At 36.5% G+C, this 28,000-nt stretch overlaps 1 protein-coding gene across 1 annotated transcript; it reads right to left on the reverse strand.

Moving 5' to 3' along the window:
• Positions 1–6: 6 nt before the first annotated feature.
• LOC149835589 (U4/U6.U5 small nuclear ribonucleoprotein) lies at positions 7–28,000 on the reverse strand. The gene is made up of 2 exons (XM_090009623.1): positions 27,401–28,000; positions 7–378 (listed from the first exon to the last, which is right to left on the reverse strand). Exon 1 carries the CDS (start codon positions 27,998–28,000, stop codon positions 27,416–27,418), a length of 585 nt encoding a protein of 194 aa, XP_089865749.1. The 3' UTR covers positions 7–378; positions 27,401–27,415.

The following is a 28,000-nucleotide window of genomic DNA, read 5'->3' on the forward strand; positions in this document are numbered from 1 at the left end:
AATATCTTGCAACTAAACACTAGCAAGTTAATATTCTATTATCATTGCTGAAAGACAGTACAACAGGATGCTGCCAAATTGAAAGATGATCAAATTTTAATTGGAAATACATTGAGATAGAACTAGTGTTTACATACCACCGAGGTGGTATCCCATGTGGTAAGTGGGGTCCTGTGCCAAGCTGAAGGCCCAGGTTGGAATTCCTCACACATGGGGCTTAAGAGATATCTGGTAGGGGTCTGCCTAACCCCAGCTTGCCTTCCAAAAAAAAAAAAGATGTGTTTACATCATCAAAATTCCACGAACTCGAGCACCATCACTGCTACCAAACAAGGTAATCATCTTTGCCTCCAAAGCACAATCACCATGCAATGCAACCTGTAGAGAAAACATAAATATCAAAATTAGAAAGTATGATCGCAAGTTCATACAATCCAATTAATCTTGAACTACTTCATGAAGAAGCAATCATTCTGCAGGGCTCCACTACTTCGGTTAAGTAATACAAGCTTGTTCTAAAACGCAACCTATTAAATAAAACTACGTCAAGTTAATAGTCAAAGAACACAAAAAGTTTGGACAAAGAAACCTATCAGATTAACACCAAGATAATGAAGAAGCAATGCTCGTCGGTTCAGATGAATCCCGGAAGTTCTAGCTGAGACAGTATAAACATAGCAATTACAGAACACAATATACAAGCAATTTCAACACTACTTCATGCAAAAGGATGTAAATGGTAAAGAAATTTCAACACTACTAAGCAATGACAGTTATCTCCACAAGAGTTTTCACAGTACTAATATTTATTAAGGTTGATCAGATTAATTTATAATCAAGAAAAGAGCAAATGGAAAAAAAAATGAGAAGGCATTAAATACAAAAACATACTAGTATATCATAGAACATTAGTAGTTTATTATGCACATCAAAACATAACAGAAACTGCAACATTCCTAACATAAAGCTGGACACATTCAGCATTGAATTCTTTTTACGTGTAAATAACTTAACTTTAGACTTAGTAGGCACATGTGCATGCATGTGAGAAGCACAGTGTTCCTTAGGTGGTAAATGCAAACATTACCATTGGCATGTCTCAATATTCCTCTCTTCAGTTTCACAAGAATGAGCAGTATGTTTTGTTTGACAAGATGCGATGAAAGTTCCATGTGGAAAAGAAAATGCTGCTAATGGAAGGACAGTTAATGCTATAATACTGCCCTTGACCTTCCTATAAACACCACTTGCCAATTGGAGTTGGAAATATGCTTCCATCTATCATGCTTTTTTTTTTGACAGAGAAAGCGGGGGTTAGGCAGACCCCTACTAGTTATACAATCATACCATTTGGGGTTCGAACTTGCAACGTCCCAACACAAGGTGACATGCACTAACTGCCCTTGCCAGACAAGTGGATCTTTATGTTGCTTCAATGAGTTCTAACTGGAACTCCTATTTGCAATGGTCTTCACCATAGTTGTCAAAGGCACTAGTTGGAGCACAGGTGGTGAGCACCTAAAAAGACTAGGTGAGGCCTAGGCAGGGCTTAGGCGGTACTCCAAATAAAAAAAAATAAAACATACAAAATATGTAAACAAACTACTAAAATTAATAACATATATTCAACATAAAATCAATCAACAATAAGCAATATACAAATAATAATATGTTGTCGAACACTTTAAAGCAAGTATATTACATAAACACAGTCAAATAGATAACTCATATGCTTATAGATTATATATGAATTAAGTACACAGATATGTATACATATAATATAAACACAAAATATTATAAATTTATAATATGTATTTATGATATTTTAATATATATAATTATATATATTTACACAGAAAACATATATATGCGTGTGCAACTGTGCATCAAACCGAGAGACTACCCAAGCTAGGCCGCCTAGGCTCCGCATTTGACAACTAAGAGGAGGGGTGAAAGGATAAGGAACAAGAGAAAAAATAAGGTAAAAAAGAAAAAGAGAGAATAAAAAAAGAAAGCTTTTGGGGCAAGAGAAAGAAAAAAAAGAGACAATTTTTAAAAAAACATGACAACTATATCACTGCAGCTTAGGCAGAGACAGGTTAGGCTATGCCTAGGCAGCCTAGGTAAAAAAACAGGGCCCTACCACCTAGACCCATAAGCCTAGGCGGTGGCGACCTAAGCGAAGCCTAGGTGCAGCTTTTGACAACTAAGGTCTTCACTCTTCACCTCCCAATAGATGTTCTTTTGGTGGCTGCTACGAATTTGCTATATGAGAAGATATCTTTAGGTTTATGTGTCAAGAATGTTGTTTCGTAATTTTTTAGCACAGAGAAACTTGAGAGTTATGTATGTGTTTGACATGTTCAATTATTTTTGTCACTTATTTCTATAATTTTCTATTTTCATGTCCCCTAATAACCAAGAATATGGACTTCAAATTTTATGCTTACGCTTGAGGAATTTGAGTCTTACCAACACATTGAGTTCTATATATGAAAAATCATTAAATAACATATTTTTTTATAACGTAAAAATTTAAATATCAACATGCTTGATTTCTTAGTGTCGAGAACATACATATCGGAAACCCTCAATGTATGCAGGAATCACGGTTTCTAGGTAGTAGGAAGCAGAAGTAATCAGGAATCCCGATTCCCATACATGAGAATCTTGCTTACCAATCATGACACAATTTGGATGGCAGATTTATTTTGTAAATGATAGTGATTTAAGTATAACGCTATTCATATATTAGATCTTTTTCGAAAATTTGAGATAATTTGAACATATTTTGTTATTGCTTCATGAGTTTGTCTTTAAGATTAATGGAATCAAGGATTTTTTAAATTTAGATTGGCATTGGATAACTTTTTCTACACGACATTTTTATTGTTCAAAAATATCACATGGTAGCTGATTTATGCTGTTAGGCTTAATTGTCGTTTCTTAGATTTGCAATATATGTGATGAAGTATGCATAATTATAAATTATTTTGATGTTTGGTACCCAAAGTAAGCTTATTAAGTTGCTCCTTTTGAATATTTTGCACTTCTATTGGATGTATACTTATGCATTATTCTCGTAAGAAAAAAAAATCTTTTAATCAAGGTTGTAAGTATCCTATTGTTACCCGCATCGGTTGGGCCCAAAGTAACACCTGTTAAAATACTGTGTATATATTCATACCTGACTGATATATGTATATTTATACAATACACATATATCAAAGATATTTTGGTCATTTCATAATATGTATTTTAGTACAGTCCATTAAGGACTGAAAAGTCTTTTTTATTTTTATTTCTTTTTGTTTGTTTAAATGTAAAGTCAATATGACTCTTGGGAGGACAGTCCAACTAGTTGTTGAACTGCCCCCACCGAACATAAATATGACCATTGGAGGCAGTCCAATCCCTTAAAGCAATTAGAGCCTCACCTCTCTATGTAAAGGCATGATTTTCTAAATTATTTGATGAGTGTTAATACAATACCTTTTTTTATTATGCTCTTGCGAGCTTTGTGCCTTTGTGATCTTGTGGATTTCATATTTTTGTGTATATCTTTTATAAGATTGTTATTGGTCCATTAGAAACCATATTATATTTGTGCACTTGTGTAGCCCTTTGTTGGCATTGTAATTGTGCATTCTTGTTTCATTACATGGTATCAGAGTTTGGCTCTTAGAGTAGTGAAAGCTATCTTGGGATTGTCCTCCTTGTGATGGTGCTCTTCAACCTTTAGTCCTCATCCACTCCTACACAAGAATTCTTCATTATAGGAGAAAGATTTTGCCTCTATCATCTCCTATAAGCTCAACGAAAATAATTATTTGACGTGGGTGATTGCCATGGAGAATCACATCAAAGGTAAAAAGTTTTGGGGTTTCATTAATGAAACCACTAATGAACCTCAACTCAAATTGACAAGAAGAGAAGGAGATCAAGTCAAAACTCTATCCCAAGAAGAAAAAGAGAGTTTTGCAAGAATATCAAAACAAGTTGGAGGATTGAAAAACTAGCAATGCTCAAATTCTCTCATAGTTCATGAATACCATGGAGTTCAAAATTGCAACCAACATCATCAATTTAAAAGGGCATGTGATGCAAAGATTTTCCTAAAGAGTACATTCATCTAAAAGGATATGGTTAGGCTATATTATCTTTAAGACAAGGTATGTAATACCAAACAAGGAGATACAAGTATAAGAGACTTTTATGATATTTTATCTCCTATTTGGGATGAACTAACTATGTTAGAACCAAAATGAAAAGGTTCGGCTATTGAAATAAGAAGATAACAAGTAGAAAGAGAAAACCTTTTCTCTTTTCTTTATGGTCTCCGACCGAAATTTGAGCAAGGTAGGTCATCCTTGCTTTATAGGACTTCGAATTTACAAACAATAAACAAGACTTGGAATGCACAAATTTAATGATGAGGTTCTTGCCGTATCAAGACCCAAAAATTTTGTAAAAACCTATAAACCACTTCACTTTGAAAGAAAATTCAATGGAGAAGAATATAACGTGGGAGGATACAAAGGTAAAATCATTTGTTATCATTGTAAGGAACCGGGACATATAAGACTGGATTGTCCCTGTAAGAAAATGAAACCCACAACCAAAGTAACTCTCAACAAATACTCACAAAGAGAGCTCAACCATAAGAACATACACAATACCCGAAAAAGGGTATACAAAAGGAATAACAAAAAAATGAATCTCATTAACGTGGGAGAAAATCCCATACAACTGAATGCTATACAAGGGGAATAGTACCCCATATTTATAGATAAGGGAGAGGAGCCATCAAGGGAGTCGTCCAACGACTCTCTTGTAATTAGCTTTTTGACTTTAGTCAAAAAGCACCTTTTTGACTAGTAAAAAAGCACCTTTTTGACTAGTAAAAAAGGAAATGGCTATAATAGTCCAAAAAGTAAAAACTAAACCTAATTTCTAGTTAAGTTCTAACTAAGACTAACTAAAGCTAACTAAGAAAAAAGAAAAGAAAAGATTACATGCATATGAGATTACATACGAGATATGCATATGAGATTGCATATTTTAACACTCTCCCTCAAACTTACGGTTGGATAACCAAAAGTTTGTCTAAGAGAAAGTGAAATCTAGGAGCCGCAAGAGGTTTGGTAAAGAAATTTGTCAACTGATATTCTGAAGAGACGTAGAGAAGATTGATGATGCTGCGTAGAAATTCCTCTCATACATAGTGACAATCCATTTCTATATGCTTGGTGCGTTCGTGGAATGTCCGATTGCTAGCAATATATATGGAGTTTTTGTTGTCACAACAGAGATTTGATGCTCCTAAACTTTTGACTCCCATATCGAAGAGTCGTCGTCGAAGCCAGACTACTTCCATAGTAGTTGTAGGCATTGCCCTGTATTCAGCCTCTGTTGACGAGAGAGGGACTTTTTGTTGCTTTTTGCATCACCATGAGACCAAAGATTTATTAAGACTGTATATGTGCATACGGGTCCAGGTCTGGACCCATATCCTTGTATTTAGAATATCGAGTATGGACTCAGACCTGATCTATCCGATCAATGTACTATATATATATGTATAGGAATAGGGCACGATTCAGTTTTTTTTATCAAGAATCATGTTGCTCGTTGTTGCTATCTCCTTCCTTCTCTCCCTTCCTGCAGTGAGGAACAACCGAACATACAGGTGCGCCATTTCTGACATGGTATCAAAGCGGGTTAAAGTCTAACAACCAGGTCGAGTTTCTCCTTTCTCTCCTCTTGTTCTAAATCATATTCTATTTTCTTCATTTTTAAAAAAAATATATTTGTTTTGATCATATTGGGTCATTTTCCTTTCAGTCATTATTTTTTCTTCAATTTCTTCAATGTCAATCTGAATCTGATCGTGTCTGATCAGATTTGTCATCCTCTTTATTTTCAAAACAAAGTTTTTTTTCCAATATCGATTCAGGTCACGTTAACCTGATTTCCCCTTTTCCTCCAGACGTAGCAAATCAAATCTGATCATATCCGATCAGATTTACAATCATTCCAGATTTTGAATCTCGATCGCCACTCAATCTCTCAGATCCGACGTTAGGGAAGAGATTGAGTTAGATTTGATTGCGGCTCTCTCCTTTCACCATGTCGAAATCGAATTTGATCATATCCGATCAGTTTTCTAAACCCTAATCACTCTTCTGCCCTCGTTTTACATCTGATTTTTGTTTTAAATCAGATTGAAACCTATTTGTTCTTTTTCCTTACCTATACTATTGGATAAAATCTGATTTTTCCAAAACTCAAAACACGAGTTGATATTTTCAGATCAGATTTGCAATTGTTCCAAATTTCGATTTCTGCAAAGCATTTCTGAAGAACTATATCAAGATTGTCCGCAAAAAAAAAAGGGCCGATAGATCTGCATTGTTGGGTCATTGGATCATCTTCCTCTTTTAATCAATCATTTTCCTTTCATCAACACATGTTTTCTCCTTCTTCTCTTTCGTCACCTCATTTCTTTTCCTTATGGATTCCCCGTCACTTTCGTCCAGTTTCCTTGGTCAACTCATATCTGAGAAATTGAATAACTCCAATTTCTTGACCTGGAAGAGGCAAATTTTGCCTTTTATTCGTAGTTTGGACCTCTCTGGTCACCTCGATGGAACGATTCATGCACCTTTCGAGTTCATCCTGCAGGAAGAGCGAGATGATAAAGGGGAGGTTTCTAATAAACTAGTTCGCAATCCAGAGTTTACAACATGAAAAATAAAAAATCATGCGGTTGTGGCTTACATTACCTCTACACTTTCTCAAGAGGTATTAGTGGCCATTCCAGATGAATGTTCAGCTAGAGAACTGTGGGAGATACTAGCGCACACCTATTCACAGATTTCTGAAGCTAGGATTCTTCATTTAAAGAAAGAGTTTCAGCTCTTGAAGAAAGAGAATTTATCAGTTACAGAATACATGAACAAAGTCAAGAGCATCACTGGGATATGTCATTCCGAACAAAGAGAAAGTTCAACAGGCGCTGAATGGTCTTGGATCTGACTATCACATGTTGGTCACCTCCCTTCTATGCCTTCCTTCATTGCCTAACTTTGATGATATGTGCGTGAAACTACTGCAGTATGAAGTTATTATTAAAGGTGAGGAGTTGACTTTAAATTCCAACAATCATGAGGTCCTTGTCATAGGCATGGTGACAGGACGTGGACGTGAAGGCTTTCGAGGTGGACGAGGACAAGGAAGAGGCAAAGGAGGTCGTGGATTACTTCCCACGCCTAACATGTCACCCAACTCATTCCCAGGGAACCAATCTTCTAAACAGATACTAACGTGTTTCCAGTGTAATAAAAGAGGGCACATTAAGGCAAATTGCTGGCATAATCCGCAAAACAGAGGCGAATTTAATGGTGTTGAGCCTTCCACTAGAGGACAAGCTCTTGATTTTTGCTCTTTCTGAGTTAAGTTTCAAGCAAACTGAGCAGGGGACTTGGTATATTGACTCTGGGGCAGCTGCACATGTGACAGGTGACGTTGGTAAGATTTCACAACCCATTCCTTATCGCGGTAAATTTAGTATTAAAACTGAAGATGGTGTCCTCCACCCTATCTCTCATGTTGGAAACATTTCTCTTCCGCTCCCCAATTCTTCACTTCTTTTATTTGATGTTTACCACTCACCCAGTATTGTTAAAAATATTGTTTCTGTTTCTAAACTTGTCGATGATACTAATTCTTGTGTTGAATTTACTCCTTTTGTATGTGTCAAGGATCTTCTCACGAAGAAGACGCTCGTTGAAGGAGAACGACAAGGAAATATGTATCTCCTCAAGGAGTCTACTTCTGCTTGTGCTGCTCAAATAAATCCACAGTCAGTTCAGCCAGTGTCATTTAAAGATTGTTTTAGTCTGTCTCAGTGTAATAAGTCAGTCTGGCATCGTCGTTTGGGTCATTGTAATCATTCATTCATTGAAGGACTTGTGTCTAGTGAACTTGTTTCACAGTCCAGTTTGAGTATTGAGTTTGATATTTCTCTTTGTTCCAGTTGCCATTTATGTGAGAGTCATGCTCTTCCATTTAATTCTCATCTCAAATCCAACATTTCCAATGTGATGGTGGATGAGAGTATTTATCAAAGGAATTTACTGAATTTCTCCAGAATAATGGAATGAGTCTGCGAATATCTTGCCCGAACACACCGCAACAAAATAGTGTGGCAGAAAGAAAGCACTGGCATATTGTAGAAAGTGCATTGAGCATGATACATGGCACTCATGTCCCTTTAAGCTTGTGGACGGAAGCTTTTCATTATGCCGTATATATCATAAATCGACTGCCAATGAAATTGTTTGTGAATCAATCTCCTTATTTTACACTCTTTGGGACTCACCCTGATTATAATGAATTGCGAGTGTTTGGTTGTATATGTTATGTTCATATTGACAGTTCCCAACGTGACAAGTTCCAGAACAAGGCAAGCAAGTGTAAGTTCGTTGGTTATGTTGATCAATACAGAGGTTATCGTTGCTACGATCCCACTACTAATCGCATCAGAGTCTCACAAAATGTGGTGTTTGATGAGACTCATACTGAGAGCCCAGGAAGGGTAGAAGAACACAGTGTGAATGGTGAAGGTTATCAGTTGTGGCTTGTTGCTAAGGTGTTCGATCAGATGGCTACACGATGCTTCCTCATGTCATACAATACCGACCGAACGGAATAAACCCGATGTGCGTTCACAAAGGGAAGAGTCACCAACCACGCAGGATACTATGCCTACCGTTTCAGGTATTACCAAGTTCCAAGGGGCTGTGGTTATGTTGATCAATACAGAGGTTATCGTTGCTACGATCCCACTACTAATCGCATCAGAGTCTCACAAAATGTGGTGTTTGATGAGACTCATACTGAGAGCCCAGGAAGGGTAGAAGAACACAGTGTGAATGGTGAAGGTTATCAGTTGTGGCTTGTTGCTAAGGTGTTCGATCAGATGGCTACACGATGCTTCCTCATGTCATACAATACCGACCGAACGGAATAAACCCGATGTGCGTTCACAAAGGGAAGAGTCACCAACCACGCAGGATACTATGCCTACCGTTTCAGGTATTACCAAGTTCCAAGGGGCTGTCTATATACGGTGAAATAAAGACAATGCTCAGTGAACCGATGTGCACCCTAGAAGGCCTGGGAGGATTCGACATCCTATTGAAAGATGGGTTAGTTATAACAACTTCTCTATAGACTTACAGTTGTTTATCTATCAGATTGAAAAACAAAATGAAACTACTATTTTTTTACAAACATCTATGTCACTCAAATGGGTTGAAGCCATGAATGAGGAAATGAAAGCCTTACATGAGTGTGGAACTTAGGAGATTGTCCCTAGACCATCCGACAAAAATGTTATAAGGTCTAAATGGGTCTATAAAATAAAGTATAAACCGGATGGATCTATTGAACGCTACAAGGCAAGGTTGGTGGCAAAAGGTTTCACTCAAGAATATGGGCAGGATTATGATGAGACCCTTAGTCCTCTGGTCAAGATGAGAACTATTCGATTAATTATGTCATTGTCGGTTCAGTATGGATGGACTCTTAATCAACTTGATGTCAAAAATGCATTTCTGCATGGTAGCCTGAAAGAAGAGGTGTATACGGAGCAATCCTCTGGTTATGCAGAATATAGCCCCAGCACACATGTTTGCAAACTACAAAGAGCCATCTATGGGTTAAAGCAGACTTCTCGTTCATGGTTTGACAGTTTTTCTCTTGAAGTTCAGCGATACGGTTTCATTCGTTCGCACCTCGATCATTCATTGTTTATTTTTTGTGATCGTCAGGTACGTACCTTGATTCTTATATATGTGGATGACATTATTATTACTGAGAATTCAGATGAATACATAGAAGCTACCAAGGACTTACTGAGTCGACACTTTAAGATCAAAGATTTGGGAGTCTTGCGTTATTTCTTGGGAGTTGAAGTGGATAGACAGAATGGATCTCTTTCATTAACCCAACACAAATATACCTTGGATCTATTGGAAAAGGCAGGCATGACAGATTGTAAACCACTATCCACTCCTAGTGTATTAAACAACAAGCTCAGTTCTCAAGATGAGGAATCATATAAAGACTCCAAGCAATATTGTAGTCTTGTTGGTATGCTTCAATACCTCACGTTCACCAGACATTGTGTATACAGTGAACCAAGTGTCACAATTCATGCATGATCCACGACCAAAGCATATGAATGTTGTTAAGAGAATTCTTCGATATTTAAAAGGTACCCTTGGCGATGGTCTAATTTATCATCGGTCCAAGTCCAAAAGGGAGCGACATCGATTAGATGTTTACACATATGCAGATTGGGCTGGAGAGCCAGATGACAAGCGATCGGTTTCTGGATATTGTGTGTTTCTTGACGAGAACTTGATAGCATGGAGTAGCAGGAAATAGCGTGCAGTTGCACGATCCAGTACAAAAGCCGAGTACCGGTCTATGGTGGCTGCTACAGCAGAGGCTACATGGCTAAGACATCTTTTGACTGAGATCGAAAAATCTATTATACCCACCAATCTTTTTTGCGATAATCAGAGTGCCATACGAATTGCTTTCAACCCCATTCATCACAGTCGTACCAAACATATAGAGATTGATCAACACTTTATTCGGCAAAAGATCGAATATAGAGAAGTCGAACCAACTTACGTTTGCACGGTTGATCAAGTGGCAGATTTGTTTACTAAGGGACTTACCAGCATCCACTTTTGGTTTTTAAAGAACAAGTTATTCATGGTACAAAACCATGCACAACTTGAGGGAGACTATTAAGACTGTATATATGCATACGGGTCCAGGTCTGGACCCGTATCCTTGTATTTGGAATATCGGGTCTGGACTGAGACCCGATCCATCTGATCAATGTACTATATATATATATATATATATCAAGGAATAGGGCACGATTCAATTTTTTTGATCAAGAATCGTGTTGCTCGTTGTTGCTATCTCCTTCCTTCTCTCCCTTCCTGCAGTGAAGAAGAACAACCGAACATCCAAGTGCGCCATTTCTGACAAAATTCTCCTAAGACACAAAAACCAGTAGTTGAGTGGCGGTCATTCAGATCACCTCCCCAATCTGCATAAGTATAAGCAAGTAGTTCTAGGTTAGAAGAAGCAGACAAAAATCGCTCTCGAGAAATGAAAATTTTAATATATCTAATAATTCGCAAAACTGCTCTTATATAAACAGAAGTTGGAGCATGTTGAAATTGACTGGATGTATGGACAACATGTGTAATGTCAGGTCTTGTAATGGAAAGATACAATAGTGCCCCGACGAGTTGTCTATAAGGAGTTGGATTCTCAAGTGGTTCTCCATCATCAATCTTCATCTTGACATTTACAACTTCGGGAGTGTCAACGTATCTTTCATCTGAAATGCCTGACCTGTCAACAATATCCAAGGCAAACTTAGATTGAGTTAGTAAATATCCTCTAGAAGAGTATGCAACTTCTATACCAAGAAAGTATTTCAAAAAACCTAAATCATTCATTTCAAAATATGTTTTGAAAAACTTCTCAATATTGTAAACTCTTTGTTTATCACTTTCGGTGATGATCATGTCGTCAACATAGAGAAGAATGATAATAATACCTGCATTAGAATTCTTAACAAACAAAGTTGTGTCAAGAAGACAAGAATGAAAACTAAAATCAAGCATAACCTTACTAAACTTATCATACCAAGCTTTCAGAGCTTGTTTGAGACAATACAAAGCCTTATTTAAGCAAAGAATTTTCCCTTCAGGGACATTAATTCCTGGTGGTAGATCCATGTATACTTCTTCAGCTAAACTACCATTTAGAAATGCATTTTTAAAGTCCATTTGAAAAATATGTCATTTCTTTATAGAGACAAGAGTTATCAAGATTCTAACAGTGGTCATTCTAGCTACTGGGGCAAAGGTTTTTTCATAATCTATTCCATATTCTTGGGAATAGCCTTTGGCAACTAACCGAGCTTTGAACCTCTCAAGAGTGCCATCACTCTTGGTCTTAACTTTGTACACTCAGCGATAACCAATAGGTTTTTTGTTGGGTGGGATATCTTGAATGGTCCAGGTGTTTGCTTTTTCTAAAGCTTCTAATTCAACTTCCGTAGCTTTAACCCATTCAGGTTGATCCTTAGCTATAGCATAACTGGAAGGTTCTTCATAAGAGTGAATTAAGGGGATCAAGGCTTGATATTTTGGTGAAAAAGACTCATATGACACAAACTTTCCAGGAACTTTCGAGATCCTAGTGAATTTTCTAGTAGAATACACAAGGTCTTGTTCTTTTGTGTATTTTTCAAAAGCTATTGGTCTTTCAAAGTTTCCTCGTCTAGAGTATTGAATACAATCTTGGTTGCTATCAACTGGTTCAGTGTTAGTGATATCATTTGACCATCTTGATCAATATCACTTTCATTACTCCTCAGAACTAAGTCCAATAAAAGGAGTACTCATCTGTTTTCGTAGAATCTTTGTTTTTAAAGGGACTTTCATTTTTCAAAAAGGATACATTTCTTGAGACATATAGTTTGTTATTTCTAAAATCGAAACACTTGTAGCCTTTTTGATGACTTGCATAACCTAAAACGGCACAGGAAATAGCACGTGAAGAGAATTTATCATTCTTATCTATGAGCACAAAATATTTGCATCCGAACACCCTCAACCTAGAGTAATCTGGAGTTTGCTTATAAAGCTTTTCAGTTGGGAAAATATTGTTTATCGTGGAAGAAGTCATCCTATTGATGAGATAGACAGCAGTTAAGTTTGCTTCAGCTCAGAAAATTTTTGGCACTTGATGTGTAATGAGAAGGGTTCTTGCTTTTTCTATAATATGCCTATTCTTTCTTTCAGCTAAACCATTTTGTTGAGGGGTGTAAGGACATGATTTTTTATGTAAAATCCCATATAGATTCAAATAATCTTTAAATTCTTTTGATAAAAATTCCCCCCCTGAATCAGTATGAAATATCGAGATATCCTCTTTAAACTGATTTTTGACCATATTGTGAAATATTTGAAGGTAAGAGAAAACTTCGAATTTATGTTTAAGAAAATAAATCCAAGTGTGTCGTGTAAAGTCGTCCACGAAGATCGCATAGTACATAAACCCACCTTTTGATATAACAGGTGTGGGACCCCAAACATCAAAATGAATCAACTCAAGTAGTCGTGTAGAAACAAAGGTTCTTTCTTGAAAAGGTAGTCTTTTCATTTTTCCAAAAATACATTTTTCACATGTAAAAGCTTCAAAATTACAAAAAAAAAATCATGTTTGGAAAAAATTGAATCTTCGATATACAAGGATGTCCAAATCTTTTGTGCCAAATATTCAAATCTAACTTTTGAACATTACAACATAGTGTATTCTTGAAATTTTTTAAAAAATCCATGTAGTACAAGCCTCCTTCTCTATGGCCTTCCCCAATCAGCTTTCCTGACTGATGATCATGTACTCGACAATCACGAAAGGAGAAGGAAACATTACACCCATGGTCAGTTAATTGAGATACGGACAAACAGTTTAAATTAAGTTTAGGAATATATCTAATTTTTGGAATGCAAAAGCCATTAGAGTTTTGAGAGTATTTTAAAAACATCCTATTCCCTTAATCTCAAGAAATGTTTCGTCTGCGGTAAAAACGTTTGAACCACTTGAGTTATGGCATTGGGATAGCAATTTTATGTTGGGTGTCATATGAAAAGAAGCTCCAGAATCAAGAAGCCAAAGAGATTTACCAGGATCAAAGATGCCTACGAAAGAGACAGCGGCTCTAGCGGATGACGAAGCTCTTTTGAGAAGAAGTTGAAGTACCTCTACCAATTGAGTTAGAGACATATTCCCAATGGATGTCTCGCTTGTTTCTTGCGGAGATTCGACTGTGGCAACTTTCTTTTCATAAGGTCTTTTTAACTTTGGACAGTATATTTTGACATGTCTCGGTTCACGACAATAATAACAAATGATCTTTCTCCTTTCAAACTCACTTTCATGCTTTTCATCATTAGTCCTCCCAACACGTGGAGGTTTATATGGACGAACATGATTTCCTGGTCTAGATATTGGTAAGACCGAGTCATCATCACTTTTAGAAATTCTTTTCTTGAGTATGTTTTCCTCCATGCTCAACTCTTCAATTGTATCTTCAATGGAAGAGACTTTTCCCCGATGAAGAAGAGCGGATTTGGTTGTCTCAAATTCCGATCTCAAACCATTGATAAATTGAAAGAAATGCTCCGCATTTATTTGATTTTGGCAAAGCTCTATGTCATGTGGGCAATGTCACTTTGGTTCAAGCAGAGTCAATTCCTCTCATAACTCGAACAAACAATTGTAATATTCCCTAATGCTTTTGTCCCCTTGAATCATATTACGAACTTTTTCTTCAAGGTTGCATATGTGGGCAATATCCTTGAGAGAGTACATTCTCTTAAGGTAATCTCATGCATCATTGGTGTGTTCAAATTTGGCTAGGCTAGAACACTTTTTTATATCAACACTTGATATAAGCCAAGACATGATTTTGGCATGTCCCATTCTTCATTCTTTTCACTTTTTTCCATGTGTAGAAATACCTTTGACTTTTTCTACCTCCGAGAGAGGTATTTTTTTTTCTCCTTTGGTGAGAATTAGTTTAGGTTCCTCCTCGGTTCCATCTACTAATCCTCATAATCCTTTTTCCCAAATAAGGTGATTCATGATTGAAGCTCATGTTACATAATTTGAATCATTGAGTTTTATGAGCTTAATGGTGGCATTATCATTGTCATACATTTTACAAGCTTGTGAATGGGAAGAGAAAGAAGGAGAAGAAGAAAAAGCTTAAAAAATGAAAAAAGAGGAAGATACTCTACCACAAAATAGCAAAAATAAGCAATCCTCCAAACTTCCAAGTCTTCACACGCCCACTACTTTAAAGGGACTTCACTCTCTTGAAGAAAACTTGAGTGGTACATTTCCCAATGCACATAAAAAACCTTTGATTGCTTCCACCAATGACTCAGATACCATGTAAGAAAATGAAACCCACAACCAAAGTAACTCTCAACAAATACTCACAAAGAGAGCTCAAGCATAAGAACATACACAATACCCGAAAAAGGGTATACAGAAGGAATAACAAAAAATGAATCTCATTAACTTGGGAGAAAATCCCATACAATCGAATGCTATACAAGGGAAATAGTACCCCATATTTATAGATAAGGGAGAGGAGCCATCAAGGGAGTCGTTGGACTCCCAACGGCTCTATGACTCTCTTGTAATTTGCTTTTTGACTTTAGTCAAAAAGGAAATGGCTATAACAGTCCAAAAAGTAAAAACTAAACCTAATTTCTAATTAAGTTCTAACTAAGAATAACTAAAGCTAACTAAGAAAAAAGAAAAGATTACATGCATATGAGATTACATATGAGATATGCATGTGAGTTTTAACACTCCCATGTTCAAGAAAGTGGCAGCCATAAGTGAAGAACCTCAATAATCAAAGAAAGGGGGCACCTTCAATGATTTAACAATTACCTAAATAGCAGAAGTTGTCTCACAAATTCTTAAAGTCACTCCTACATCTGGCGCTGCCATCTCCTCCGAGTAAGTCTTTGTTGGATTTTGGATTCGGAAGTCTCTTTTCACATGACTCATAATGAGTCTCTATTATCCGATTGCACTAATTCATATTTTTCATGTAATCAACCGCCAACGATACTTCTTTAAAAGTTAAAAGTATAGGCAACATTAACAATATTTCAAAAAAAAAAATTAATCCAAATGTGAGGGTTATTTCAAAATTAAACTTAAACTTTTTTTTGGTTTCTCAAATTTACGATTATGGGTGTAAAGTATTCTTCTCATCTAAGACTTGTTGGGTGCAAGATCTCCGGTCAAGGAAGCTAATTGGGCAAGGCCATAGAAGAGGAGATCCTTGTTAAAATGTATCGCCTAAAAATCATTATCATTATTGTAAATATAAATATATATATTTATATACATAGAGATATATTTACATATAATATATTATATGTACATATATCTCTATATATATAAATATATATATATTTATATACTTTTACCCAAAAGGGTATTTTCGTCATTTCCTGTTTTGCGCATATTCCCTTTTTGGAATATGTTGTAACTTTCTTTTTATTTTTTATTTTTGTAATTTCTTTTTTCTTTTTTTATTTTTTCACATTTTTTAATGTGCATTGGGGGTCCCCCAATAGAGTCGTTGGGGGCTCCCAACGACTCCTTTGGGAGCCCCCTTTGCACCTTCTTGCATTTGTATAAATAGGGGTGTTCCCCCCTTGTATTTCTCAAGCTTGAGAGTCTCAAGCATCCGGTTCTTTCTATGAAATACATGCCTTAGTGCATGTTTATTATTTTTACGCTTTTGCGTACTTTGTTCAAGTGTTGTGAGAGTGTCTTCGTGCACATCTTTTCTATATTATTTGTGTTCGTATGCGTATTGTCTTATCATAGACATTTTCACATGGTATCAGAGCAAGGTTGATTATTGAAGATCGTGGGATTCTTCTTTTTTCGAGTGCCTCGAAAAACGTGCCTTCCGATCTTTGAAGTTTGAAGTGGTGGATCTCTCTTCTCATATATTTTAGAAGAATCTTGTGCAAAGTTGGTGTTGGAAATATTGTGTTGGTACGCTTTTTCCTCTACCTCTTTACTCTCTAATGGGCGAAAAAGAGTCCCATTTTGCTCTTGGTTTCAAATTGAATGGGTCCAACTATCATGTTTGGGCCGGAAATATGGAGGCTCATATAAAAGGGAAGGGCCTATGGGGATATGTACTTGGTACAATTCCGGAACCGGAACCCAAGATTACCGTGGTAAATGGAAGCGAAATCAAGGTTCTTGAGGGAGAAGAAAGAACCAAAGCCCTTGAAGAATACTCCAAGAAGCACGATGAATGGGAAATGAAGAATTTCAAGATTCTTTCATGGTTTTTCTCATCCGTGGAGACTAAGATCAATGCCAACATTATTAAATTCAAAAAGGCATCGGAAGCTTGGCATTATCTTGAAAAAATGTACACATCAAGGGATCTCTCTCATAAATACTACCTTCAAAAGAAGGCTATTTCCCTTACCCAAGGTGAAATGACGATTAGGGAATACTTTGCCGATCTTTCCTCTATTTGGGATGAGCTTGCAATGCTTGAACCAAAAATGGAGTGGAGAGGCAATTGAGCTTCGTCACAAGCAACTTGAAGAAGATCGGTTCTTCAACTTTTTGAATGGGCTAAGGCCCGAATTTGAGCAAATAAGGTCATCTCTTCTTTCCTCCTTTTATCCTCCTTCTCTTCAAGATGTTCTCACCAAACTAAGTGGTGAAGAGACTCGTATGAATTTATGTAAACAAGGACCAAATGTTCTTGCGGTCCCTTGTAGTATTGAAGAAAATAGTGAGGTTAATGTCGTATCAAGACCCAGAAACAATGTAAGAACCTATCGTCCCCCTCACTTTAAATTTCAAAATCAAGGAGAAAATGGTGGACAAAGAGGGAAAAGAGACTATAGCAAAACTATTTGTCATTTTTGTAAAGAACCGGGGCATATCAAACCCTTTTGTCCCAAGTGGAAGAAGCTCCTAACCATGGCTACCACCGGTGTACCACATAAGGAGGAGGCATCTTCAAGTGGGACCCTCTCTATAAGTCAAATAGTGGAAGCTCTTCAACCCCTCCTCAAGGGATCTACCTCCGGTGCGGCTGTGTCCACTTCTTCTTCTCCAGGTAAAATCTCTTGGCTTTTGGACTCCGGTGCATCCTTTCATATGTCCCCAAACATTTTTTCACTCTCCGATTACTCTAAAAATGGTTCCCCATCTTATGTCTCCACTGCGGATGGAACCTCTCTTGAAATTAAAGGAATAGGTAATTTTGAAACTCAAGAGTTCTTTATTCCAAAAATCAGATTTATACCTAAACTGAACTTAAATCTCCTTTTTGTTTCTCAACTCACGGACCATGGCTGTGATATTAAATTCTCTTGTGATAAATGTTTAATACAGGATCGCCAGTCCGGGAAATTGATTGGGGAAGGCTTTAGAAGGGGAGATTTATATTATATGGAATCTCTTCAAGTTCCAAAAGTTTTGTGTAATGTTGCCCGACATAAATATATAAATGTGTGACACAAAAGACTTGGTCATCCTAATATCACCAAGTTATCATACTTACATTTTGCAAAAGACCTATGTAAAAGCTCCTTTTCTTGTAATGACTGTATTCTTGGAAAAATGTGAAGTTTACCTTTTAAGCAAAGAACTATGTTTTCTTCTAAAACTTTCGAAATTGTTCATTCGGATGTTTGGGGACCTGCACCTGTTGATTCAAAAGGAGGTTTTTCTTATTACGTAATATTTGTGGATGATTTTTCCAGATATTCGTGGATATATTTTCTTAAGTTTAAACATGAAGTATTTTCATGTTTTAAAATTTTTCATTCTATGATTAAGAACCAATTCAACAGTAACATAAAGATTTTTAGAAGTGACTCTGGAGGAGAATATCTCTCCAATCAATTTAAGGTATATCTTGAGGATCAAGGTATTGTTCACCAAAGGTCCTGTCCTAAGACACCTCAACAGAATGGGTTAGCTGAAAGAAAACATAGGCACATTATCGAGACCACTAGGACTCTCCTTATATCTCAAAATATTCCTAAAATTTTTTGGGCTGAAGCGGCTCTTGCTTCTGTTTATTTGATAAATCGCTTACCATCTAGGTTATTAGGTAAAATATCTTCCTTCGAGGTATTACATAAGATCGAACCTGATTATAATAGGTTAAGAGTCTTTGGATGTAAGTGTTTCATACTTACGGATAAGAATGACAAACTCTCTCCCAAGGCTATTCCTTGTGCCTTTCTTGGTTATTCCGAAACTCAAAAAGGCTTTCGTTGTTATAACCTTCGAGATGATAAACTATATGTCTCTAGAAACGTAACTTTTTTAGAAAATGAAAGTGGTTTTGAAAAAAATGTTTCTCAACAAGAAATTTTGATTACTCCTTATTCGACTTATTGTTTAGTAATGATGACATATCTAGTGATGATGATGTATCATTAAACCATGATGAGGAAAATGATGGAGACATTGGTGAACATAATTCACCCAATGAACCAGAAAGTAGAGTTCCAAGTGATCCTATAACCTACTCTCGTAGAAACCAAGACACCTTTAGAAGTGTTATTGATCAATATAGTGAGCTTTTCACCTCTCTTGACCATAGAAGATCTGAAAGGAATAGAAGACCTCCAAATCGTTTTGTCTCTTTTGATTCTTTTTCACCCCGATATAGGGCTTGTCTAAGTGCCATTCAATCTTATTTTGAGCCAAGAAATTTTGAAGAAGCAAAAAAATGTATAAAATGGCAAGAGGCCATGCAAAGTGAACTTGATGCTCTTAAAAGGGCCGAAACTTGGGATTTTCAATCTCTACCTATAGGAAAGAAAACTATAGGTTGTCGATGGGTCTTTAAAGTTAAAACCAAGAGCGATGGTTCCCTAGAAAGGTATAAAGCTCGCTTAGTTGCTAAAGGATATGGGCAAGAGTATGGAATTGATTACGAAGAAACCTTTGCCCCTGTTGCTCGGATGGTTACGGTTAGGTGTCTCATTACTATTGCATCTATTAAAAATTGAAACATTTTTCAAATGGATGTTAAAAATGTCTTCTTAAATGGTGATCTCAACGAAGAAGTATATATGGATGCCCCACCAGGCATGATAATTCCTAAAGATAAAGTTCTTCGTCTTCGTAAGGCTCTCTATGGTTTAAAGCAAGCACCCAAAGCCTGGTATGATAGGTTTACCAGTGTAATGCTGGAAAATGGATTTTCCTCATGTTATACTGACACTGCTTTGTTTACTAGAAAATCTAATGCAGGGATTGTAATTTTATTGCTCTATGTTGATGATATGTTAATCACAGGTGATGATATTCAAGGAGTCAAGGGTATTAAGTCCGTCTTGACTTCAAAATTTGAGATGTCAGATTTGGGTTTTCTGACATATTTTCTTGGAATTGAGGTTGCCTATTCGCAACGTGGTTATTTTCTATCTCAGTCTAAACTTGCTTCTGAGATTATTGACAGATCCGGGATTTCTGATGACAAAGTATGCGAAACTCCTGAAGTTGTGGGAGCAAAAATGAAAATTGACGATGGTATTCCCTTAACTGATCCTACCCCTTACAGGCAGTTGGTAGGTTCGTTAATGTATCTTAGTATTACTCGACCTGACTTGTCACATGCTATACACATCGTCGTTTCAGCAAGCTCCCACAACCGTTCATATGAGTGTTGTTCTTCGCATCATCAGATACTTGAAGGGCACAGTAAATAAGGGAGTATTTCTATCTTCTTCTTCTGATTTAAAATTACTTGCTTATACTGACTCAGATTGGGGAGGTGACCCTAGTAACCGTCACTCCACCACTGGTTTTTGTATTTTCTTAGGTGAATCTTTGATTTCATGGCGATGTAAAAAGCAACGAAAGGTCTCTCTGTCATCCACTGAAGCCGAATACAGAGCCATGGCATCCACTACAATGGAAATTGTATGGATTCGACGTCTTTTTGAAGATATGGGAGTAGTTGTCAAAGAACCAACAAAGTTATGCTGTGATAATAAGAGTGCAATCAACATTGCCAAGAACCACACCTTTCACGAGCGAACAAAGCATATAGAGATGGATTGTCATTATGTCCGAGAAGAATACTTGAAGAAGGTCATTGATCTACCATATGTGACATCTGAGTATCAACTTGTCGACTTCTTCACAAAAGCTCTATGTTCGCCCAGATTTCATTTCCTTCTTGACAAACTTGCGGTTATCACACCGTAAGTTTGAGGGGGGGTGTTAAAATGTATCTCCTAAAAATCATTATCATTATTGTAAATATAAATATATATATTTATATACATAGAGATATATTTACATATAATATATTATATGTACATATATCTCTATATATAAATATATATATTTATATACTTTTACCCGAAAGGGTATTTTCATCATTTCCTGTTTTGCGCATATTCCCTTTTTGGAATATGTTGTAACTTTCTTTTTATTTTTTATTTTTGTAATTTCTTTTTTCTTTTTTTCTTTTTCACATTTTTTAATGTGCATTGGGGGTCCCCCAATAGAGTCGTTGGGGGGGGGGGGGGCAACGGTCACAAATGTGACCGTTGGGGGCTCCCAACGACTCCTTTAGGAGCCCCCTTTGCACCTTCTTGCATTTGTATAAATAGGGGTGTTCCCCCCTTGTATTTCTCAAGCTTGAGAGTCTCAAGCATCCGGTTCTTTCTATGAAATACATGCCTTAGTGCATGTTTATTATTTTTACGCTTTTGCGTACTTTGTTCAAGTGTTGTGAGAGTGCCTTCGTGCACATCTTTTCTATATTATTTGTGTTTGTATGCGTATTGTCTTATCATAGACATTTTCACAATCCTTACTATATGGATTTCTTATGTTTACCCAAAAACTCTTTTGTAATCATGTCAAAGACATTAATTTAGATATTTGGCATAAAATATTAAGACACACAAGTGCATTCAAATTATCTCATTTTTCATTTTTGAAATTTTTTTGTAAAGATAAAGATTTTGTATGTGAAAATTGTATGCTTGAAAAAATGCAAATGATGCCTTTTGGATCTAAAACTTCCTTGACTAATAAAAATTTTGAATTAGTGCATTCGGATGTATGGGGTCCCGCTCCCATTACGTCAAAAGGTGGTTATTCCTATTATGTTATATTTATAGATGATTTCAGTAAACATACTTGGATATACTTCCTTAAACTCAAATCCGAAATCTTTTCGTGTTTTAAAATTTTTCATCTTGTTAAAAATCAATTTGAAACAAAAATTAAAGCCTTCCGCTCTGACTCAGGAGGATAGTTTCTTCAAATAAATTTCAATTATATCTAAAACCTCATGATATTTTACATTAAAGATCATGTGCTAGGACCCCCAACAAAATGGTATTTTTGAAAGAAAGCATCGTCACATTATTGAAACTACTAGGACCCTACTTATTTCAAAAGAAATTCCAAAAAAAAATTGGGCCGAAGTCGCTCTCACCGCGGTATACCTAATAAATAGAATGCATTCTCAAACGTTGAAAAACAAATCTTCTATTGAAAAACTTTTTAAAATTTCTCCCGAGCTGAAAAAGCTAAGGGTATTTGGATGTAAATGTTTTGTGCTTCTTGAAAAATATAACAAAGTCTCTCCTAAAGCTATAAAATGTGTTTTTCTTGGATATGCCGAAAATAAAAAAGGCTATCGATGTTATGATCAAACAAATGATAAACTTTATGTCTCTAGAAATGTTACTTTTCTTGAAAAGGAAAATGGATTTGATTTTGAAAAACCTAAAAAAAATCTGAGTATACTTTCTTATTTGATTTGTTACCTAAATCAAATAATGAAATTGTTGATAATGATATTGATAAATTTGAATCTATTAATGACTCAAGTGAAAAAAGAGAACCAACTCATAATCTGTTACAATACTCTAGACGAGATACTGAGGAGCATCCATGTATTTTTGAAATGTATAATCAATCAACAAATGTTGAAGAAGCTAGTGTTAGAAGATCTGAATGAATACATAGGCCTCCAAATAGGTTTGTCTCTTATGAATCATTTTTTCCAAACTATAGGGCTTGACTTCTAACAATTCATTCATATCATGAACCATCTAACAACAAAAAAGCTAAAAACATAAAAGAATGGGTTGAAACTATGAAAATAGAATTAGATGCATTACACAAGGTTCATACTTGTGCAATTCAACCTCTTCCCAATGGAAAGAAGACAATAAGATGCAGATATGTCTTTAAAATCAAAACAAAGAGTGGCGAGTCCCTAGAAAGATATAAAGTAAGATTAGCTGCAAAAGGATACGCCTAGGAATATGAAATAGATTATGAGAAAACATTTGCCCCAATAACTCGCAGGACCACAGTTAGGGCTTTAGTTGCAGTAGCATCCATTAGAAAATGACCTATATATCAGTTAGACGTTAAGAATGCTCTCTTAAATGCAAATTTAAATAAAGAAGTGTACATGAAACATCTCCCTGGTTTGACTATTGAAAATAGTATGGTTCTTCGTCTTCAAAAAGCTGTATATGGGCTTAAACAAGCCCCTAAAACATAGTATGATCATTTTAGTGGTATTGTGTTGAACCTTTGATTTAAATCTTGTTACACTGACATTGTTCTTTTTGTAAGATCTACAGGTACCTCACTTGTCATTCTCCTTTTGTATGTTTATGATATGATTATCAGTGGGAATGATCGAAAGGAAATTGAAGAAATTAAAATTATGTTTAAAAAATCTTTTGATATGACTGACCTTGGTTTTTTTGAGATATCTTTTAGGAATTGAAGTAGCATGCTCGCCAAGAGAGTACATTTTGTCTCAAATCAAATGTGCAGTTGATATTGTTGTGCATTCGAGAATCACTGACACAAAATATATCGATACTCCTGAAGTGATAAATGCAAAAATGAGAGCTGAAGACGGAGTGTTATTAGATAATCCAACTCCTTATAGGCAACTTATTGAATCATTAATGTATATGTCTATTATCAGGTCAGACATTGCGCATGCAGTACACACTGCAAGTCAGTTTCAACATGCGCTCACATCGGTTCACATGAGTGACATATTAAGAATAGTTTGATACATCAAGAAAATTATATCTAAAGGGTTATTTTTATCCTCTTCATCATCTTTAAATCTTATAGCTTATATTGATTCTGACTGGAGAGGAGATCCCAATAATCGTCACTCAACTATAGGTTTTTGTATGTTTGTAGGTGATTCTTTTATTTCTTGGTGATGCAAAAAACAACAAAAAGTGTCTTTATCTTCCACGAAAGCTGAGTACAGGGTGATGGCTACAACAACCACCAAGGTTGTGTGGATGAGATCATTACTTTCAGATATGAGTGTTGATGTTTCAAAACCTTCAAAACTATTATGTGATAACAAAAACGCCATATATATAGCCAGCAATCACATTTCATGCGCGGACGAAACATATTGAGATGGATTGTCACTATATTCAAAAAGAATACTTGAAGGAAACGATTACTTTGCCATATGTTCAGTACGAGTTTCAGATTGCGGAATTCTTCACCAAAGTTCTTCCTCTACCAAGATTCTTGTATATTCTTAGCAAACTTTTGATGATTTCACCGTAAGTTTAAGGTGGAGTGTTAAAATATTGTGTATATATTCATACCTGACTGATATACATATATGTATACAATATATGTATATCAAGAGTATTTTGGTCATTTCATAATATGTATTTTAGTATAATCCATTAGGGACTGAAAAGTTTTTATTTATTTATTTTTTTTTTGTTTCTTTAAATGTAAAGTCGATAATGACTATTGGGAGGACAGTTCAACGACTGATGGACTGCCTCCCTTAAAGCAATGTGAGGCTCTATACCTCTCTATGTAAAGGCATGCTTTTCTAAAGCATTTGATGAGTGTTAATACAATACCTTTTTTTTATTATGCTCTTGTGAGCTTCGTGCCTTTGTGATCTCTTGGATTTCATATTTTTGTGTATCTCTTTTATGAGATTGGTATCGGTCCATTAGAGACCATATTATATTTGTGCACTTGTGTAGCCCTTTGTTGGCATTGTAATTGTGCACTCTTGTTTCATTACAACACAGTATCATATTGTAAATATATCATAAATTTTTAATAAAAAATTTCAAAAAATCCAAAAAAAAATCAAGAAAAATCAAAAAGGGGTTGCCATTAGTGTGAAGAGGGTGGGGTTGGGGAGCAAAAGAGGGGAGGAGACAAAGCCCGGGGGGTGACCTAACATAGGGCCTCCCTCCCCCCTTTTGTTTTGAGTTTCTTTTAACATTATACATGAGGCATGCACCACACCCTGAGGTGCCCCTCAAGGCGTATAAGGTGCATGCCTCACCCGTGGTTGTGCCTTGAGGAGTGCTTTCAACAAAATTGGTTGATGGCTATTTTTTTTGTCTTTTTAAAATAGATCAATCAATGGTTGGATGTAAAAGTGATCAAGAATTGGAATACTATAAACTAGATAAGTTCAAGAACCAAGTGATATGTTGTTATTGTCATTATGCTTTCCATGGAGACCTTTTATTCAAGCTCCATATTGTAGGGCATCACAACGTCTTCGTGCCACTATGTCCTTCACCACACATTTTTCTTCATGAGTGTGAAGAGTTTATAACAAGTCTGGAAGCAGTTGTTGAAAGGAATAAAATGGCACAAAAAATTGTTCCTAACAATAAAGATGGAGATAGTGCACCGCCACCAATTTTCCTTGACAGTCAAGATGAAAATGATGCACTATTAGACTTAATAGTTCCTGACTCTAAGGATGAAGATGATATACCACCGCCTCCATTAACTTTAGAAAGTGGTGAAAGTTCCAAAGCCCATGAAGAAACACCTAGCAAAGCAGCAACGGGCATGATTCAAGTTTATGTTACATCGCATTTTGAACAGTGTTGATTTAGGATTTAGCCATTTGGAAAATTAGATTATTAGGCTTTATGCAATGTGCACTCTAATAGTTTAGAGGACTTATGATGTTATATTTGTTATATACACTATGACATTTTAGAGACCTTGTTAAAATTTTGATGTTAAGCATTTTTAATTGTTTATTTTTATGGCATATTTGCTTCATTCATAATTGTTTGTTTTTATATTACATTTGCTTGATTCATAATTAATTGTTTTATGTTATATTTGATTTGTTATATTGTTGATTTCATGGTAATATTTGCATCATTCTTAATTGTCTCTTTTATATTATATTTATTTGTTTTTGTGTTACGTTTGCTTCATTGATAATTGATTGGTTCAGAGTTACCGGAAGCGCCTAGCCCATTGAGGAATCACGCTTCCCCGAAACGCGTTTCGAAAGTGCGAAACATCATGCTTCCGAAACGCGTTGGGAAGCGCCAAGTTTTTTTGGGAAGCACGCTTTCCATTTATAGGAAACACACTTTCCATTTATAGGAAACATGGTTCCCATTTATGGGAAGCACGCTTCCAATATTTATGGGAAGCGTGCTTCCCCCCACACTTCCCCCGTGCTTCTCCTCTTTTTTCATTTTTTTTTTGTATTTTTATTTACTCTCTCTCTCTCTCTCTCTCTCTCTCTCTCTCTCTCTCTCTCTCTCTCTTTTCGCTTCCTAGATCGCTTCCGGTTCGCTTCCTAGGTCACTTCCGAGACGATTCCTGATTCGCATTTAAGTCATTCCACGCTTCCTACTTCCTAAAATTTTGAAAGTTTCTCGCTTCCCGCTACCGCTTCTTGCTCCCACTTCCTCGACTAGCAACCATGGTTTGGTTTTATGTTATACTTGCTTCATTCCTTGTATGTTTTTATATTATATTTACTTTATTCATAATTGTTTTTTGTGCTATATTTGCTTCATTCATAATTGTTTTTGTATATGTTCAAAGGTATGCAATTGTAGGGAGTTTGCAATATATTTCACTGAAGTATACACTTATACTTCATTCATGGCCACAATCATATGTTTGTTACTTAAATTTAACAATTTATTATGATATTTCTACTTTTTTCAATCTTTGGTTCTTTTGGTCCTGCCTAGGCCCCGAACTAGGCTTTTTAGGGGGTCTTTTGCCTAGTCTCTGCCTAGAGATTTTGACAACTAAGATCAACACAGCTTGCAGAGAAAAATGAAAAGGTAAAAAAACCATCATTTTTACTGTGAGTAATCATAAAAGAATGGCATTTGTTTAATCGTGAATTTGCCTTTTTTGTTTCTAGTTCCCATTTTCTTGGCAATTGAAGTCAGAATTTTGTTTTTCCTTACAGTTTTACCATTTTCGTTAGCAAATAGAATAACTGCCATACAATTCCCTGCAATATAATTGATATTTAAACTTGTTTTTTCATCATCCACTGGGGTGCTTGTATGCACACATTCATCCAGTAAAGCGGGAAATCTTGGAAGTATACACTGCACTCCACAATGTAGCCTCCTAATTATCCAATCTGGATGAATGGACGAACAGATGTTTGACTGCACCCAATTATCTAGGGTATCGTGGAAACTCTCACTGTACTTCAACAATACAATTTCCAACTTATCCCATGTGGTTGGATAAGTGGATGCATGCCGACACCCATGTAAATAAAATCTTAATCACCCAAAACCATAATCTAAAACCAATCTTCAGTTTGATTATTCAAATTATAGGGCAACTCTTTAACTCAAACAATTCAGAGGAGAAAAAAAGAAAAACAATGTAATCAGAAACTAACCCATTAAGATTCGGTCTAGCGATTCAGTTCCGCCGGCAACGGCCGATTGAACCCACCCCGCCTATTCATATACTGCCTCGGCTGCCGCTTCGTCCCAACCCTAACACCACTCGCATTGGCGCCGGGCACGGGCTTCCCCTTAGTGGAATCGAACCCAAACGGGATCCCCAATTTCTTCATCAACTCTATCTCGTCCGAGTCCTCGACGTTCCCGTCCTCCTCCGGAACAGACCCCTCTGCCGGATGCTTCGTGCTGCCATCATCGGGTGCGATAGAAGACCGCTGACTCTCCTTCTCGTCGTCCTCCCTCCGTCGCTTCCGGTCCGGCCGGGAATGGTGGTCCGGAGACGACGAGTGGTGGCGACGCCGGTGCTTCTCCGGCGACCGGGATTTCGTCTTGGACCTCGACCTGGATTTCAATCGACGGTCTGGGGAGCGAGTTCGCAGTCGAGCATGGCGGTGGCTACGGTCCGGAGAACGGGATCGACGGCGCTCCCTATCATGATCTCGACCTCGGTCTCGCTCTCTGTCACGATCTCGATCTCGATCTCGGCGATCCTTCTCCTTCTCCCTTTCCTTTCGCCATTCCTTCTCCCCCAT

The sequence above is a fragment of the Nuphar pumila genome, chromosome 6, assembly GCF_984573655.1.
Source record: "Nuphar pumila chromosome 6, dmNupPumi1.hap1.1, whole genome shotgun sequence".
NCBI classification, from domain to species: Eukaryota; Viridiplantae; Streptophyta; class Magnoliopsida; order Nymphaeales; family Nymphaeaceae; genus Nuphar; species Nuphar pumila.

Excerpts from the sequence above, each read along its gene's own strand:
- LOC149835589 (XM_090009623.1), bottom strand. The coding sequence starts at position 28,000 with ATGGGGGAGAAGGAATGGCGAAAGGAAAGGGAGAAGGAGAAGGATCGC.